Source organism: Galleria mellonella, unplaced genomic scaffold, assembly GCF_026898425.1.
Source record: "Galleria mellonella isolate WM207_F2 unplaced genomic scaffold, CSIRO_AGI_GalMel_v1 utg36, whole genome shotgun sequence".
NCBI lineage: Eukaryota > Metazoa > Arthropoda > Insecta > Lepidoptera > Pyralidae > Galleria > Galleria mellonella.
Window position 1 is genome coordinate 2532271 of NW_026442086.1, and position 18817 is coordinate 2551087.

Here is an 18817-nt window from a genome sequence, read left to right on the forward strand (position 1 = left end):
TAGCTTTTACCCGCGACCTCGTCCGCATGACCTGGGATATGCTTACTGACCGGGATAAAAAGTAAGCTATATCCCTTTCCATAAACTACATATTTTATAGTGATTGGTTAAGCTTATAAGGCGCTATAAGGTAACATACAAACTCACATTTACATTTATAATATTAGTACGTATTTCGATAGAAGGTAACCAAGTTTTGTTGAAATTATTACATTTTTGCGTGCTATATAAAACACATTTCAATGCCTAATTTACTTTCTGTACCTACGTTATCTAAATAAATCATTGGCTGATTTATTGAGCTTTTCGTGTTAATTTGACGTCCCATTTTAATACGGTAATTACAATTTTTGTCCTCAAAAATAGATTATTTTATAAAAACTTAAAATTTAATAAATAATGGCGGTAGTTATCCAGTTTCTACCTCTGACACCTGAGTCGGCGCTGCAGCTGCCTCGGTCCCCGATGAGGCCCGACGGCCCGCCCAGCATCATCGGAGGTCCTATGCCGAGGGATGCAACACTCTCGCCTTCTGACAGGCATCCGGCGGCTTGCAGCTGCCTCCGTGCCTGATAAAAAGTATCAAGTTTAAGTGTAAAATTAAGTTTAATGCTACAAGATCACAGCACATATAATTAAGTAAGAGTAAAAGAACATAACAACAAGTACTATTTGTTCTGCTAATTAGAAAACATGACTGCTTTGTTAAAAACTGAATAATGTGTTTATTAAAAAGATTATATCCGGTGTAACTCGGAACGATATAAAGATTGTAAAGACAAATTTGTTTAGGTATTTATAATTATATTTTAATGGATGTATAGAGAATGGGCCACTCCTTACTTACTCGTGGATGTCGTAAGAGGTGACTAAGGTAAAGATTTAATGGTCGAGGGATAGGTAGTAGGGCCCCTCTTAAAATATCATCAAAGCCTAACTGCGGTTATTAACCCGGCTGCCAAGCGTGGCAACTACGGGGTTTTGCACGTAGTTGCTACGTGCTAATCTTGTCAACCGTTAACTGTTTACTGCACATTTGTCCACATCATCATCAGATGATGATGAAAGAAACACATACACACACATGAACCCTAATAACAGGGGAGGAAAGGAATTGTTAGTAATGGAGACTGAGAATCCTATTGCTAGCAATATACCTATCCAGGTCGACCTCCATGCGGTTCTCCCTGGAAACTATCATGGTTAATTCCTGATGAATTCATCATGATGGGTTAACTGGCCTGTTTTCATTCTCATCAATCACCCTTCACTGGTGCTCCGCCAGCGTATCCCGTTAGCGCAGGCGGGGTTACCGATATGGTAAAATGATATATTTTCACCCATCAAAAAAAAAACCCTAATAACATTAAATTTGTTTTTTGCGCATTCGTGTAAAAAAAATATATTTAGGAAACGCACTACACCTCACACCGATTCCCAGATAAGTTTGTTTTAAAAATCATTCTAACACTAGTTTATGATTTCGATAAGTATTAATAGATATGTTTATGAATATAGTCCCTAATGGGGTAGTCTAAGATATTATATGATTGTTGGCGTTCTGGTAAATGTAACACTTCAAATATCCACATTTCGTCGAGCATATTAAAAGTTCGACCTGGAAAGGGATGAGTTCACTGTCATCACATAGATTAATTTGGTTTGTTATCGATTTTTGTTTATAAGATTTATTTTGTATAAATGAAAAAACGAAATACTTTCGCATTCAAAACAAAATTGTTGAAATATATGTTATTAGTTATACTGTTATAAAACCTTTACATTGTACTCGTAGTGTTATGGGAATCAAAACATGCATACGAGTGAAAATCAAATTAAAGTATTCTTTTTCTGTGTTTACTTTGTTTTTTTTTTCTATTATTATTAAGTAATATTCAATTTTATTTATTACAATAGTTATTAGTGAATTCAATTAAATTCTTAATATATTAAGTGGAAATCCTTTGATTATTGCTAACGAATTGAATTTTGACTTTGGAAAACAGTATTTTAGATATCCAATATATCACGATTATCAAGTTAAGCAATTATTGTGAAATGGGTATTGTTGGGTTTACTAATTCTGCCAAATTTCAGCCCAGTTTCACGCCTCGATAAATTTGGATTGGGGCTTAATTTGGTCAGGATTTGGCCTTTCGATTGGGTACGGCTATTTTATCGCTTAATATTGGTGTAATGATGTTACCGACAACTGCAATGTGTTTATAATATTATTTAGATTACTGTTAATTACGTATTGCGGTTAATCTAATGTTTTAAAATAATATGGGGTAATTTATTAAATAAGGGAAGTTAATTTGACTGGTATGCATTGATAATGTAATTTCGTGGTTAATTTGTGTACATCGAGGTAGTAATAACGTAAATATTTTGTTATAAAGTTATTATTAAGTTAATGTTTGTACTAAAAAGATTTTTTCTATTTTTACATATATATTTGTTTGTTTAAAAGAGTAATTATAGTGAAAGAAAATGCGATTTGATTTGTCCCTTAAACAAAGCTAAGAATTGGGCACTCCGTATAGAAGGTGGTAGCGAGTTTCATAGGCGCATAACCTGAACGGAGGATTTGGTGTAGTAAACGGTATTATGTGAAGGAGTTTTTAGGCGAACTGAGAAATATAAATCGCTCTTTGAGGTAATTGTTATATCATTATTTCTTTAATATTTTTTTGCTATTAGCTGACAAATTTATATTTCTATAAATAAAAAGCGTTCACCACAATTTTAGAGATCCAAACATTTGAATATGTTTATTGTGTGTATACTATAATTAATATTTACTTGATAGGCGACAATAAATAGTCTGGCAATTGAGTGGTAGGTTTAATTTTCTCCGCAATTTGGATTTGAAGGGGCAATTTGAAATGGTAATTAACACCGCATGTTCATGATCGATGGCCGCCGACCGCATCGCGTGGCCGATTCATCATAACACTGCCGAATGCTATTTATTAGACTGACTACAGTTTGCAAACTGTGTTCCACTCAATCATAATCTTAATTCTCAATATTATCTAATGAATTGATACCTACACGCTATAAATAAAATAATTTTTGTTTTATTGTTTTTTAATATAAAATACGTATGTGTAAAAAATTTTGAATGATTGATAAACTGGTGATGAACAGCTTAAACGGGTAGGACTTTAGATATAAAATTTGGTGTAAGAGTTCGATATGTACGGTAGGTGAACACTAGCGAGAGATTTTCTCTAAATATCCAGATAATAACAGAAGTAATTTTGATTTGATTTCTGTGAAAATTTGATTTTAATTTCTCTATTTATATTCCTTTTAGTTTATATTCAATTTTAATTTACTGACAAGGAGCAGAATTGGATTAGTTCTACTGAAAAATAAGATTTTTTGGAAATTATAAGTATTTGTAATATCGTCGAGTCTCTATGAATTCGACGCAATTTGGAAGAAATATTTTATATGGTTTTGTTATTCATTCATTCATATTATAGATCGGTCTCTACCGCAAATTACAAGTAAATCCAATATAAAAGTAATAAAAAAGTTAAGAAAATTACAATAAGTTGCTACATATATACTCGTATATATCGTCATAGTTGTAGAATACTGACGGATCTGACAAATATTACATATAAAGATCCGTCAGTATTCTACGACTATGACGATATATATCATTTAAAATATTGTCAAGAATAAAAAATATAGCGTCGTCATAATTCTAAAAAGTTCCGTACCTCGAACAATTGTTCCCGGGCGTGTCTAAGCTGTGTATCACGTGCACTGAGTGCGGCGGCGAGCTGCAGCGAACGTTCGGCCTCGTCACGCGCGTGACGCAATAGCGCCGCCCGCTCTCGCTCCCGCTCCGCCCTCTCAGCGCCCAGAGCCGATGATGCACCGCCTCTTGAGCGCATCTGAATCAAATGGAATCTTAAAATAGACTACAGAGACGTATACTTAGACTTATGTGTTTAGCTTAGCTTTTAGGTCTACGGCATTGTAACTTCTAAAGTAATAGATCGATTCCCAAAAGTTTATTCTATTAAAATATGTTCATATATACTCGTTTTTTTTTCTTTAATTTGTATGTACATGTAGTATGTACCTATAGTTGAAACATATACAGTTTCCACAGAAAAAGTCAAACTTGTAATAGGTGTTAAATACATGTATGGGCGACAAAGGAAACCAGGAATGGAAATAATATATTAATAAACGGGACTTAGAAGACTGGATCCAAAACGGAACAATAAAAAAATAAATTTTGAAGAATAATTTTGAAATTAGTAAATGATAATATAAAAACTAGAAATAATATACATATGTGGCCTGTACTCTACAGCTTATTTAAAAGATTTACTATAAAAGAGCGTCTAACATCTATTCATGTCTACACAAAAGACAGTTTTTTTTAAATAGGACATATTCAAAGTAATACTTTTTATTATAATAATCTATATAGAGTTGGTAATGTATTTTATAAATTTATATACTTTGATATATAAAAATATAGAAAATAATTAGACCTAGTAAAAATTTTAGGGTTTCGTTAAATAACTTGTAAGACTGATAAAATACACTTTTCATCTCGATAATGTACAATTTCAACTAACCTGTTCATAATTGCGTATAAAATCTCGCAATTCCTTCTCCTTATCTTCTAGTGTCGCGTAAAGCTGCTTCATTTGGGTCAGTAAGTCGAACTTTTCCGCTTTTAATCTCTTCTTATCAGCTTTCAGCGCTAAAATATATTTGAATAAATGAAACGATTCATTATGCATATAATATGAAGATAGAGTATAATACTTCTAGTCTTATGAGAATAATGGTATGAAGAGTTATTAAAATAGAGTCATATTCATACAATACGAAAAAAGAAGGTATAATATAAAACTTAAAAAATACTCATAATATAAAAAGAGCTGATAATATTTGAAAGAATTTAGGACCCAAATGGACATTCCTAATTGTCAATCTCTGAAATAATTTTGTTTCAATATATAACTAGTATACAATAAAGAATAATGGAAATGAAGCATTTAAAAAAAAAAAATCATTTCCGGTAACAACATTATTATACTAAGAATTCCATTAAAAGGATTGCCCTTTTCAATAATATTCATGACTATAAGCGATATGAATCTTCATACTACATATCTCTACGTGTGTGGAATAAATAAATTCGTTTTATATACCTACTGAGATTTGAAATAGAAATAGCGAATGTTGCCATCTAAGAACTAGTTTGCCACACAATAGTGTTTGCTTTGTACGCTAAAATTCAATGCAATACCTACTTCAGCGCTACGTCTGCTACGAATCAAAGTAAGTTTATAGGGAAAAGGGTTTTGTGTACAATACAAAATACTGTGCAATCTTACTCGAGCTCAGTACTCTGTAAGTTTGTTCGTTCATTGTGTCTAGTTGGTTTATGTTTATACTAAAACTTTAAACTATCTACGTATTTAAAGTAAGAGATTTTTTTTAAATATAGTTTATTTCAATAATTATCAGTTAGTAAGTTCTACTTAAAAAAAAAATGTCAAGTAGTCTACATATCAAAAAGTTTGGGAATCACTGCAGTACTAGAAGCCGTATTTATTTGAATGATTACTAGGGCTCAGTGCTCAAACGTCCTCGCCCCTTTGATCGATGTTTCATGCAGTGTCTACCACAGCATAAACTTTAGTACATAACGCACCCTCTTCTATAAATAAATGCCAGCTACATCATTCTGGGCAACGCGGCGTGTTAGTAAAACAATAGAACGTCTTCGAAGCATTAACTTTAGAGAGTCTCATATTACGTTAAAGTGTGCCATAACTCTATATATATTCTATGAGTAGGTGAAATAATGACGGGGCCATATTTTATAAGCATAAGAGGCCTCCTTTTCACTCGTTCTTTCATAACAGTAAGTTTGAATACCAGTATGAAAGTAAGTTTAGTTCAATTATAAAATTATGAAACGAGACTGGATGATAGCTGCATAAATGCATAAATATGAGGTATTTAAATACGTACGTACACTTACTTACTTATAAAATTCTTATAATAATTATTAAACTAATTGTAACTTATTGATAGAGATTGTCTATAAACAGAGCCATAATAATTAAATATAACATTAATTAAGAAGGTTGGGGTAATTAAAAAATATTTCATTAGTTACCTACAAGTTCTCACATTTTTTGTGTAGGTAAGTATCTATAACATAGAATCAAACATTTTTTATATAGTAGGTACTGATATATTTACCTGATACTTCATCAATTATTTAACACGGTCTCTTTCGTAGTGAGTCATGTCTCGACGGTAAATATTTTGTAACAAAATATACCGAGTTATATTATAAAATAAAAATAAACAAATAAATATGTTTCTTTATGGGGTAGTCTGAGACATATTAGTCACCATTAAATAAGTTGAAAATAAAAAACCAAGCACCTAATTTGAAGATCCTATCTTTATCTCTAACAAAACATTATTCTTCTTCTATGTATTCGACTTTATTTTCCTCAGAATAATGATATTTGTAAATATATCAAACAAAGTTAAGCACTTAACAAGTATTCTCACTACCTACTTTTGTTTTTCATCACAACAGAACATAATTAAGCCTCTATATTCATATATAGTTATATTATGGCATCGAGTTCGCTTTCGTCAGAGTAATGACGTTAGTGAAAATGTCAGCCGAAGTTACAGAAGCACGCCCTAAGAGTACGTGACCCGTTTACCGATTACGCCCTCGTAGGCTCAGGTACTTCGAATGTTATGACTATAGTTTATCAAAATGTCGGCTTACTACTTCTTTCTCGTATCATGAACGGCACTCAACAAATTGGCTACTTTTATGGGTATCGCTCGGATTATTGTTTGGACTCTTTAGTATTCAGAATTTATTGGGGATATAAAACTTACTAGATGTTTTAAGCTTAGTTATAAAAAGATATTCAGTTATAAGCTTCTTATTAATTGTATTTATATTATGATGAAGCTGGCGATATATCCGATAAAATGTAAAATAAGCCTATAGACATAATCACAATTATTTGTCACAAATATTGTAGAATATTTATGGCGCTGTCACAGCCATATTTTAGTTATTCGACATCACTCAAGTTTTTAATGTTTAGAAATATTCTGAATGTTACTAGCATAGTAAACTTAATATGCTGGTTTCTAATGACAGTTTTATTTCTCGTAATTTTAGTGTAGCTATTTTCAGTCAAAATTTTCTGCATAAAGGATGAAATATAGAAATATCATCTGTGAACCAGACTTTGTACAAAGTCGTGTATGCATGATGAAGTAACAAATATTTTTTTAAACGGAGAGAAATACTATAACTCACAATTGACAGCTTCCCTGGCGAGTAGCAGCTCCTTTTCTAGCTGTTGTGGGTCAAGTGGTGTTGCGTCTTGTTCGCCTTCTCCCTTCGCTCGCTCTATTAACGCCGTGCCGGCTTCACCCCGTTCGGCTGCTGCCACTAACAATCGGCGCACTCTTGTTAATTCCGCCTGTATTCAAAGAAATAAAGGATATTTTTTAATATCTAGACATTTATAACTTTGAAATCCATGATTTGTTAACAAAAATAAGTGTAATACCATCACATCAGTTACTTGGTTCAGATATTAAGGTTCTCTGTGTGATGAGCGACCAAATATCGTATATTTGCAGGCACTATCAAGATTATTAAGACCTAAACCAAATTTTCTTTCCTAAATTGGCCATACCGAGAATCGAATTAGAAACTTTATTTAAGCATTTCAAATACCATCATATAGGTCGTTAATGGTACCAGAAATAATATAATAATAAAATCATCTAGTTATTCAACTTTATAATAAATGACTAAGATATATGAATATGCAATCTATATAATAAGTACGTCGTGAACAACATAAAATGTAGAGAACGTTACCTGTAATCGTTCATTCTCTAGCCTTAATCTTCTGGCCAATTGCGCCGCTGTAAGCATCCCAGGAGAAGCCAATACTTCCTCCTGCCGCGATCTGTCGGATCTACCTCCAGGAGACGCCGCTTCTACAATAAATGTACTAAACTTGTGAAAATGCTATAAATAGGAAACTAATAAATAGTTATTAGTCGAACATGCTTCGGGCTTTTCAATTATAATGTAAATTTATACATAGAGCATTTAAATAAATATATGTGTATTTAATATATATTAAGTAGTAGTCTTTTCTCTGCAAATAATAGCTTTCCGAATCTAGCACAAGTTTTTAAAAAAAATATATCGATTTAAAAATGCTTGTAAACAAGACTTTTTAAATAAAGATGCTTCGAATTAAAAACCTTTTAGAAATTAAGTTGCATAGACTTGTCTAATTTCTAGGAAGGAAGGCATAGTTAGTTCACATTATGGCATAGTTAAGGTCATTTACTCTGTAATAATAATTTTATTATTCATCTATTATCTGTAGGCAATGAGGAATTTTCTCCTATATTTGGATATATCTCGATTAGCTCACCTGTGCGAATAACTATCTACACTACGTCTGAATAACACAACTACGACACTTCAATAAATTAACTTAACTGGTCGGCTATGATTTGCTAAACTCCAAACTTTGTCTTGTTAATAGCTTAACTTAACAGTTTCGTCATTCTGTTCAACAATCAAGTCTCGCGATATACCCTTCATTATTAGCAACCAATAACATCAAAACTTTAGTAAAGTGCGATGTTGGCGCTGTCATACGAATAAAATTGATTGGCGACGTATAGGTCGTAGTAACAGGGAAGTTGTTCTAGTCACGAAAGCAGCACCCGGTCCAGACAAATCGATTCCTCGTGTGTAATATGCGTCGGGGTCGTCGGCAGGTGCGCACGACATCTATTTATTGTTGGTACGTACCATTGTAAATTGCCGAAATAATTAAATGTAATGCACATATAAAATCGACTTTAATATGGCAAAATTAGATCTTGATTTAAAAACTAAACGATTGAATAGATTTTGATAACATTCCTATGGCACCAATTTGTAAGTATATCCTTTCAGATAAAATAAAGGATTTTTCAAATTGGTTTACAACTAACAGAGTGACGAGGTCACATAAAAAAAAAAACAAATGAATTGGGAGTCTCCTTCTTTTTCAAGTGGGTTGAAAAACATATTATTCAATAAGTAACAATAAATCTCCAATTAGTGTTTAAAAAACAAATATATTACATTATCTGTATTGCCCAAAACTGCTCGCTGGCTTCTTACTCATAATAATTAAACATTTTGTTCCACAAAGAAAAACACTACAAATATTACAAAATTTATATAAAAGAGTGTCCTCTATTATTGTAAAAAGACAATTGCAAAGAAAATTATACACAGAAGATATATACGTATTGAGAGCCTATTCCTTTTTGAAGTCAATTTAACATTACGATAATTTGTAGGTGATCAATGAATTGTTGAGTCCCATAAAAATAGAATTTTCGAATTCAATATGTAGCCTATATTACTCGCTGATAATGTAGCTTTTTATAGGAGAATTTTTAAAATTGAGTAATTTTTAAACTTATCTATTAAAAACAAACGAACAAAATTTTTTTTTCTTCATAATATTAATAATATTAGTATATACTTAGTGGTAATAATAAGATTCATTATTTCTGTCGAGCTCAATATTTACGGCAGGTCTCTTAAAGAACTCTATGGCTATAAATTATTATTATTAATAACTTTAAAATATATTTTTCAAATTATATTTTACTCGAAATAGCAGTTGAATAATAATAATAATAATAATAATCATTACATGTAAAGATATTTCTTAATTAATTCATGAATCAGTCAATTTATAAAATAGCTGTTAAATTTATAAAGGTTGTGTTTCTTATGTTTACCTCGTGATTAAATATACTAATAAGAATTTATCTACGAACAATATAATCATCAATTTTGTTACTTTATTTTTTAAAAGATAAAATATAATATATTACGTTTATAAATTCATAATACTTATATTCGTTTATTTGTCTCACTTCTATTTCTAATTTAGGGAACTTCGAGCTTGTTTTATTTAAAAATAAAAGAACAAAGACATAATAAAAGTACTTTGTGAAATGAAATGACAAAATCTGCGTTCAATTTACCTGCATATAAAATAAACATTGACACAGTAAATGTAAGGCACCAGTACCTAGAGAAATAATTAAAATTTGATAAATAAGTCAATACAGATGAAATTAGCTGCAGAGTCGTCAAATATTCATTATCGTGAGCCTTTGAGATGCGGATATATTGTATGAAACGCCATTTTGATCATGTTGTGAGGCCAATACCTATTCCGCTAAGTTAGTATAACAAAAGATCTTATTTGAACTACGAAAATTTAATTCAAATTATAAAGTACGATTATTACTTTGAAATCGTTTACGTACTGTTTGTTTCCATTAAATTATAATTTAAAACGTAACGTAACGCTTTCTTCATAAAAAAAAGTAATAAACATCCATTCGTACATCCATTTCCACATTTATATACTATTATAATACAATAAAATAAACAGAAATAAAAATAAATACCTTGTTTTTGTAAATATGATGATATTTTTATTATAGAATATTTTAAAAGTATTTTTATGTAAATAGTTTTCTCGATATAATCTAGTTATCATATTTAAGAAATCAAATAAATACATTTCAGTTCGAAGCAGGTGCAATTTAGAATACAAAAAACGTAATTAATAAGAAGAAATCGAGTAGGATCGACTGAAAATCGGTTCCTGGATCTCATTTGTCTAATACAGTGTGGATTCCACAACGCTACAGAATTCGCCGAATAAATTAATAACTTCATGGTTTCTTAATTTCCAAATTTCTAAGAAGAGCTATTATATGACATAATAACAAACAGCTGTGCTTTTTCGTTCTTACAAAGTTGGTTGGATGTGCAGTTAGTCGACAAATAAGCGTATCCCTCAAGCTACCTAACTGCTCATTAGCAGTAGACGCATCCCGCAATCGGGGCAAAAAGAACAATGTATGTCTTCTTTATAATAGTAGGATTTTTTATAGTTATGCAGTTAATATTATATAATTATATATAAAATATTAAGATATTATTGATAAATAAAGTATTTTTTAGTATAGTGTAGAATTTATTGTATGTGAAAAATGATTTTAATAGTAATAAAGTATTTTTCATTATACTCAAAGCCCAAGTATGGTGAATGGAATGATTATGATATTGGAATGGGGGAGTGTAAATCTGACCTATGAAAAATTTTCAATTAATTTGAATTTTGAGACACTGCCAAGGTTATGTGGACAATAAAAATAAGGTTCGATAATAATAGTGGAGATAAATCCTCCATAATTAGTCATTTATGTATTTATTCAAATATAAATTAAGTTTTCATATAAAAGGTTAACATTTTATAATATGAAGTCAATATGTTGGCTTCATGAATGGATGTTTGAAAAATACGTATGTACAGTACGTGATATCTCGGTATAGCTATATTACTATTACTACTTATACTATGGTATCATCATCATCATCATATTTGGTATGGGTATGACTTTTAATATTAATTTCAGCTGTTAACTGTCCACTGCTAAACATAAGCCTTCCCCATAAGAGGAGTTTAAATATATTATATATATGACCTCCAATATATTGATGATTTATTTATAGGTAGAAGTGCTAAGTAAATACGAACAACATTAGCAAAACTAACCGCCTCGTCTAGTTGGAATCTATTATCTGGGATTACAAACTCCGAAATAAACACAAATTGTTTTTGTTTGTTTTGTCTCATTTCTTCTATGTTGAAAGAAGTAGCTATTTGTTTACATTTAAAGAAATAGGACGTCTAAATTATCAGTGATTTTTAGATTAATCAAAGTTAAATAAATGAAATGGTTATATTTTTTTTTTAAGTATATGTTTTTTTTTTTACAACACAGGGGGCAAACGAGCATACGGCTCACCTGATGGTAAGTGACTACCGCCGCCCATGGTCACCCACAACACCTACGGCATTGCAGGTGTGCTGCCGGCCTTTTAAAAAGGAATATGCTCTTTTCTTGAAGGTTATGTTGTCGTATCGGTTCGGAAATACTGCTGCTGGAAGTTGATTCCTAAGAGTGGTTGTGCGTGGGAGAAAGTGCCTTGAAAAACGCACGGTGGAGGACCGCTACTCGTCCAGATGGTTGGGATGAAATTTTAGTTTATGGCGGATTGTACGATGGTGAAAATCTGCAGCAGGTATCAATCCGAACAATTCTTCAGAGCACTCCCCATGATAAATTCGGTAGAAGATGCACAGAGATGCAACATCTCTACGCAGCCTCAGTGGGTCGAGCCGGACAGTAAGACGCCGATCGTCAACAATTCGAGCTGCCCGACTTTGAATGCGGTCTAACGGAAGGAGTTGGTACTGTGGCGCTCCTGCCCACAGGTGAGAACAGTATTCCATGTGTGGCCTCACTTGAGCTTTATACAGTTTTAGGCGGACAGTTTTATGTATAGGACATTTCGAATAAACTATTATCATTTTATTTCGATCGTTATAAAAATATGGCGTATAATGTAGCTAAAATATTTTTATTCTAGAAAATAAAATAACACCAGAATTCCTAATGGACTAATACAGAACGAACGAATATAATTCTATTGAAGGTAAAAAAAAATTGTAGTTTTTGTAGAATTGTACTAAATATAGGAATAAAACTAATAATATAAATAATAGTTAAATTTAATGTTATAATTTATCTTACCTCCATCCAAAGTCGCAGTGATATCTGCTCTTGGTTCTGGTCCATCACTACTTCTTCCCGGTGACGTGGCATCTGGTAGCGGCATCTCTTCCTCAGAACTGTCTGCAGGATCCAGGATATTTCTTTCGCTGGTGTTGCTGTTACCTCCTGTTCCTATTTCGGCGTATGTTCCACTATCACTCCCGTTTTGTATTGACCATTTAACAGGAGAGTCCAGTTTGCCATTTGCTTGATTTTCTTTATTGTCATCATCTAATTAATGAAATCAATAATAATATTTTTAATTAAATTAATTAATTATATCATATAATATGATTTAAAATACTAATACACTATTATTGGTCCATTACAATGTCTTATATAACATGTGACTCCTTTTTTGCTTTTTTTCTGTTTGAAGGATATAGCGGTGAAATAATAGAGCACGCGAATGTAACATCTTACTCAGGTATGGCAGCTGATAAAGTATATATATCATAGTGATCATAGTGTGTTTTGTTATATCCATAGCAGAGTTCGTGTCTATAGGCAACAATTACCTCTTTCCAGCAGGTCGGTCGTCAGTTCGTTTGTCATTCAAGTTACAAAAATGAAACCTAATTACATGGCAATAAATTAGTGTTAGAAATGACACTTTCGTGGATTAATTACTCTTGATGTTGAGACACTATGTAAACTAAGCATTTCTAATTAAGAAAGTTTGTTTAGATAATATATTAAGAACATCGTCTTAATTAAAGAACATAACAATGAAGCAAGAAAAGCAAACCCTAGAAATAAATGTAACAAATTCCATTGTTAGTTTACTAGTTCTATTATTTCTATTATTTTATAAAATGTATATAAGAGAAAGGATTATTTTTTTCCATTTAAAATCGAATACATTTTATTGTTGTTATACTGTTAACAATATAACTTCTTTGTTGCCATTTAGAGATCAATTTCATTATGTTTATCTAGAGTATCAATGAAGACATTCTATACGTGACTAAGAAAGAATATCCTTTCTATTTCTAATAAAACGTCTATTTGTTATATTAGTTTCAGCTTTGTAGTCGTTTAGAGATTAGAGATACATATAAACTATAATATTGATAAGAAATCATCTGTACGTACCTAAAAATGGGTTATCTTTTCCATTTCTAATGGAAAGTCTGGTTGTTCTATTTATAGTCCCATCTTTGTCCCCATTTAAGGATCCATTACGTTTATCTAAAGTGCCGATGAGGAGCCGCCGTTCGGGAGGAATCGGCCTGGGATCCAAGTCGGTCCTCTCTAGGGCGGAGCTCGCCGGGGTGATGAGAGGATCGGCGGGCTCGGGTTCTGCATCTGCCTCGACCCGTGTGCCCACCGACACTTGCTCATCAACCATTTTACGTAGTTTCGCCTATCGAAAAATAAATGCTATAATTTTGCGGCGCTATAATTGGCATAATAAAGTTGTACACATATAATGTTTTAGTAACTTTAGTAGTCAATTAAATAACAAAAAAAATTACAATATTAGCTGTGGTTTGGGAACATCCTGAAAATAAATACTTGCAATAAAGAAAAAAATAAAATTTGTCAGCAAACACTAAAGTACCTATGCTCTAAAAAAGTAGTTCGTCCTTAATGTTTCTATAATAAATATTTTAAACAAGCTTTTATCCGCGACTTCATTTTCATGACCGGGATGTGTTTACTGACCGGAATAAAATAGCCTATGGCCTTCTCTATCGCATATTGTCCAAGTATATCAAATTTCATAGTCATTGTTTAAGCCGTTAAGTACACATTTGTAATATTGGTAAGGGCAAGAATTAATATGGGAAGGTCGTTTTATTGACAAGTTTAAAGACGTTGAATATAAAAAATACGTAAAATGTATGTGTCTGTTACAATTCGTGCATAGATTCTAAATTAAAAAAATTGTTTACGATTCATCAATGTCTTATCGCTACGTTAGTCTAATACTCAATTATTTTGTTAATTCTATTCACCTACAAGCATTTGACGTAATAGTCGATTTAATCGCCACGTTTTAGGGGAGGCCTCCAATTTCCCTTCTAACTTTGTAATTAATGATAATACCGACAGCTTGCAATTTACGATATTGGGTTTATAGCCTTTATCGATTTGGGATCAAATATCTAGACATGCATCCACAGGGGCATAGATATCGGATTCCAAACGAATTGTACGGTTTCTTTGTGTTGACTGATTGAGCGTAAGATTAGGGGGTTAAATTTCTAAACAATCAAAATACGTATCATGTAACCCAGTGGTAAACGTGGCATGCTTATTAAAGACTACGTATATAATTAGTTGAGTGTAAAAGGATGCTTTATTATAAATCTTTTAATCTAACGAAAGATGAAAACATACTCTGAACTTCATTTACTCGACGAAAATGGCTTAATTCAATACTATTCTCGTACACAGACTTCTTTTTTTCGAATGGCTACATTTGAGATAGGAAAGAGTTCAGGTCAAATGGAGAAAGGGGCAGGAAGCACGCATATATCTATGTAACTGAAAATTTTACCTGGGCGTCGCCTAATATGCGGCGCACTAGCGCCATCAGGCCGCCGTGGCTGGCGCTGTCATGCTATCCCCCGCCACCGTCCTGCCTCATGTTCCCGCGACCCGTGACACCTGCCACTCGTTACCGTAACTACCTATAGACCGAATGGAAATGAAACTATTTCCACGTTGATGCTATAGCGTGCAACGGTTGTCTTGCTTTATGACGAATTACACGATTTTCGGAGTCGTTTCGTTTTGTTGTTATCTGAAACAAAGAAATAGTAATGTTAATTAAGCTAGGTATATAAATAGATGACCGTGCATATTTTTTATAATAATACGCTGAAAGTAACTGTTATCACCCTCTAGTAACAATTTTTTGGAAGAAACTTCGCTTTTACAGAACACTTTTTTACTGAACTTATTTGTGAAAATAAACTTAGTAAGATGCCAAATTTTATTCCTTACAAATTCATTTAATATAATAAAATTAAAGTCCTGACAAAACTGGCTTAGCTGTTTTGAATATAAGTCTCGGCAACCATAGAATGAGAGAAAACAAAGAGGAAGTTTCGATGTAAACAACGTTGTAAATAACCATGAGTTCATGATGAGCTTTGAAATCACACCAAGAGAATAGCTTTATGACATTAAAGATACAACAGCCCGTTTAGAAACCACCCATCTGGACATTGCTTAATTTTTCTTTTTAATTAACGCGATAAAACTTTTCTCAGAAGCCTTTTTAAATTATTAAAGAAACTAATTACCACGTCCACCAAGAAAAATACTAGAGGCTTTCTTAATTGCCTGCTAAGTAGGTACGTACTAACCGTAATAAAGTTCCGTCAAAATACTCGCAAAGTCATTATTCTAGTAGCCGAGGGCGTCTCGCCACAAACGGCTTTGACTTCGCAATACTGATTCTTCTTTTTACCAATGCTGTTTACGCGGACACAAAAGAAATAGTAGAAGCAACGTCTGTCAGAAAATCCTGTTACAATGAAAAGGGTTGTGTATTGAATGTGTCCTGTCTGGTGTCGTTGATTAAACCATTCGATTACAATTATAGAACTCGGTATATCGATGAACCAGTTAGATTTTTTCGTAATGTCTGCAATACTAAATGGAAAAAGTTCTTTTTTAATTTAAGGGTATTATCCTAATGAATATAGTCTAAGAGAATGGTTTAAGGCGGTAATTTGAGAACAGCGGCTCGTTGAGCCCTCCGTTTCAGTTATTGGCCGCAAAATTGATTAAAATTCTAGTTGCGTAAGGGAGTTTCATCTACTTTTTTTATTAGATTGCGTAGAGACTGCTTCTGTGTTCTTAACATTTGGATTGAGTGACAAGTATAAATTTGTGTTTTCCTTAGAAACGTGGAATTCATTACATTGTATACATAATATCAACATGCCAAATATTTATATAACACCAATCATCTCATCTGTTGATTGAGGTTTTGAATCTTAATAATATTATAAATAAAAAATGTTGTGAACATACCTATTTAGATATTTGTTATTCAATCTTATATTCTCTTAAAAGTATGAGCATAACATAGAATCAAAACAATCTTTATGTATATTTCATTATCATATTACTAGCTCTGTCCACACCTTCGTCTACATGATCGGAAATTGTTGATTTGCCATAATAAAAGGAAACCTACTATGTCTGTTCCTATGTAAAATACTTCGTGGGTATTTGTTAAATTTAATAATTATTGGTTGATTGAAATAGACTAACTCATTTTCACATATACCAGTATAATTTTAACTGTGCCGCGATTTTGTTGTTTATTCTAAATTTACTGTTAAGGAGCCAAAAAATACTAAATAATTAAACAAACCAATAAAAAAACAAACTTAAAATATTGTAACTGATATCATATCGATTACTATGATATTAAAATACCATCAGTTCCGTTTAGAAGTCACAATACAAACAGTAAATTACGAACAGAGGATAAAAAACGTATGTTTTGTATTTTTTAGAAAAATGTTTCTTCTTTCAAATAATGCTGCCATTGAAATCAATACACCCGACATTTAATTTAGCGTTACCCTTACCTCACTTTTTGCGCTAAGGGTCGCTTCGTCACGAATACAGTATTCATCAAAGTAATTGCGCAGTTTCATTAAAAACCCCAGCACATCCTTTAAGATTTGCATAAAAAGGTCTCGAGGCTTGGAAAACGAAACCCACATTTTGATAGCATTAAACCATTTTTTAAATGTCACTAACTTCTTTTAAAGTTTCATTTAGAAGCCGAACAATAAAGAGTTGACTTCAATAAAAGTCATTTGTATGCGATCATTGCATCCAATAAAATTTTTATTTTTAGGTACTTCATGATCGATCCAATAGAAAATCTTACAAAATTTAGCTAAGATTATGTGACTTTATTTCGAATAATCTTAGCTAGATTTTGGAGAAAATATTTTTGTAATTATAAGTACTAGTTTCTAAATAGATCTAAATTATATATACATATAATTTTTTCTTATAAATATAGTAACTATGCGTTCATTTTTATACTTTTTTACAAACACCAATGTCAGGAAAATATGGCAACTCAAATATTCATCGTTATCATCGTGTCAGCCTTAACTGTCCACTGCTGAACTTAAGCCTCCCCCTTGAGGGGTTTGCCAATAGTTACCATGCTTGGTAGGTATATTGGCAACCGCAGTCAGACTTTAGAGATGTTTTAAAAGGGACGCTGCTGCCCATCCCTCGCCCTCCCTTAGTCGGCTCTTACGACACCCACGGGATAGGAAGGGGTCGCCTATTTTATGCCGAGACCACACGGCCAGAACTCAAATATTACGTCTTAGATAAAATGATAATACTGTTACGTTTACTATAATGCAAACAGTTGATGAAATGCGAATACATGCACATATTTTTATTATGCATATTTATTGTGGCGTGTGAGTATATTACCCCTATTAAAGCAATGTATTTTTTTTTTTTTTTTTACAACACAGGGGGCAAACGAGCATGCGGCTCACCTGATGGTAAGTGACTACCGCCGCCCATGATCACCCACAACACCAGCGGCATTGCAGGTGTGCTGCCGGCCTTTTAAAAAGGAATATACTCTTTTCTTGAAGGTTATGTTGTCGTATCGGTTCGGAAATACTGCTGCTGGAAGTTGATTCCAAAGAATGGTTGTGCGTGGAAGAAAGTGCCTTGAAAAACGCACGGTGGAAGACCGCCACTCGTCCAGATGATTGGGATGAAACTTTAGTTTGTGGCGGGTTGTACGGTGGTGAAAATCAGCAGCAGGTATCAATCCGAACAATTCCTCAGAACACTCCCCATGATAAATTCGGTAGAAGATGCACAGAGATGCAACATCTCTGCGCAGTTTCAGTGGGTCGAGTCGGACAGTAAGGCGTTGACTATCGATAATTCGAGCCGCCCGACTTTGAATGCGGTCTAACGGAAGGAGTTGGTACTGTGGCGCTCCTGCCCACAGGTGAGAACAGTATTCCATATGCGGCCTGACTTGGGCTTTATATAATTTCAGGCGGTGTTCTGGCAT

The 18817-nt window shown here is 32.6% G+C and overlaps 1 protein-coding gene across 10 annotated transcripts in view; it reads right to left on the bottom strand.

The window, feature by feature from the left end:
• LOC113519321 (kazrin) overlaps window positions 1–18817 on the bottom strand; it is a 133274-nt gene that overhangs the window by 16436 nt on the left and 98021 nt on the right. For all 10 annotated transcript variants that reach the window (XM_052897347.1, XM_052897343.1, XM_052897344.1 and 7 more), the window contains 8 exons: window positions 15284–15529; window positions 13873–14143; window positions 12757–13008; window positions 7931–8052; window positions 7358–7523; window positions 4614–4741; window positions 3738–3914; window positions 425–569 (listed from right to left, as the gene is read on the bottom strand). In XM_052897347.1, coding sequence (XP_052753307.1) covers window positions 425–569; window positions 3738–3914; window positions 4614–4741; window positions 7358–7523; window positions 7931–8052; window positions 12757–13008; window positions 13873–14143; window positions 15284–15319 — 1297 coding nt within the window. In that variant the 5' untranslated portion in view covers window positions 15320–15529. The remainder of the gene's footprint in view (window positions 1–424; window positions 570–3737; window positions 3915–4613; window positions 4742–7357; window positions 7524–7930; window positions 8053–12756; window positions 13009–13872; window positions 14144–15283; window positions 15530–18817) is intronic.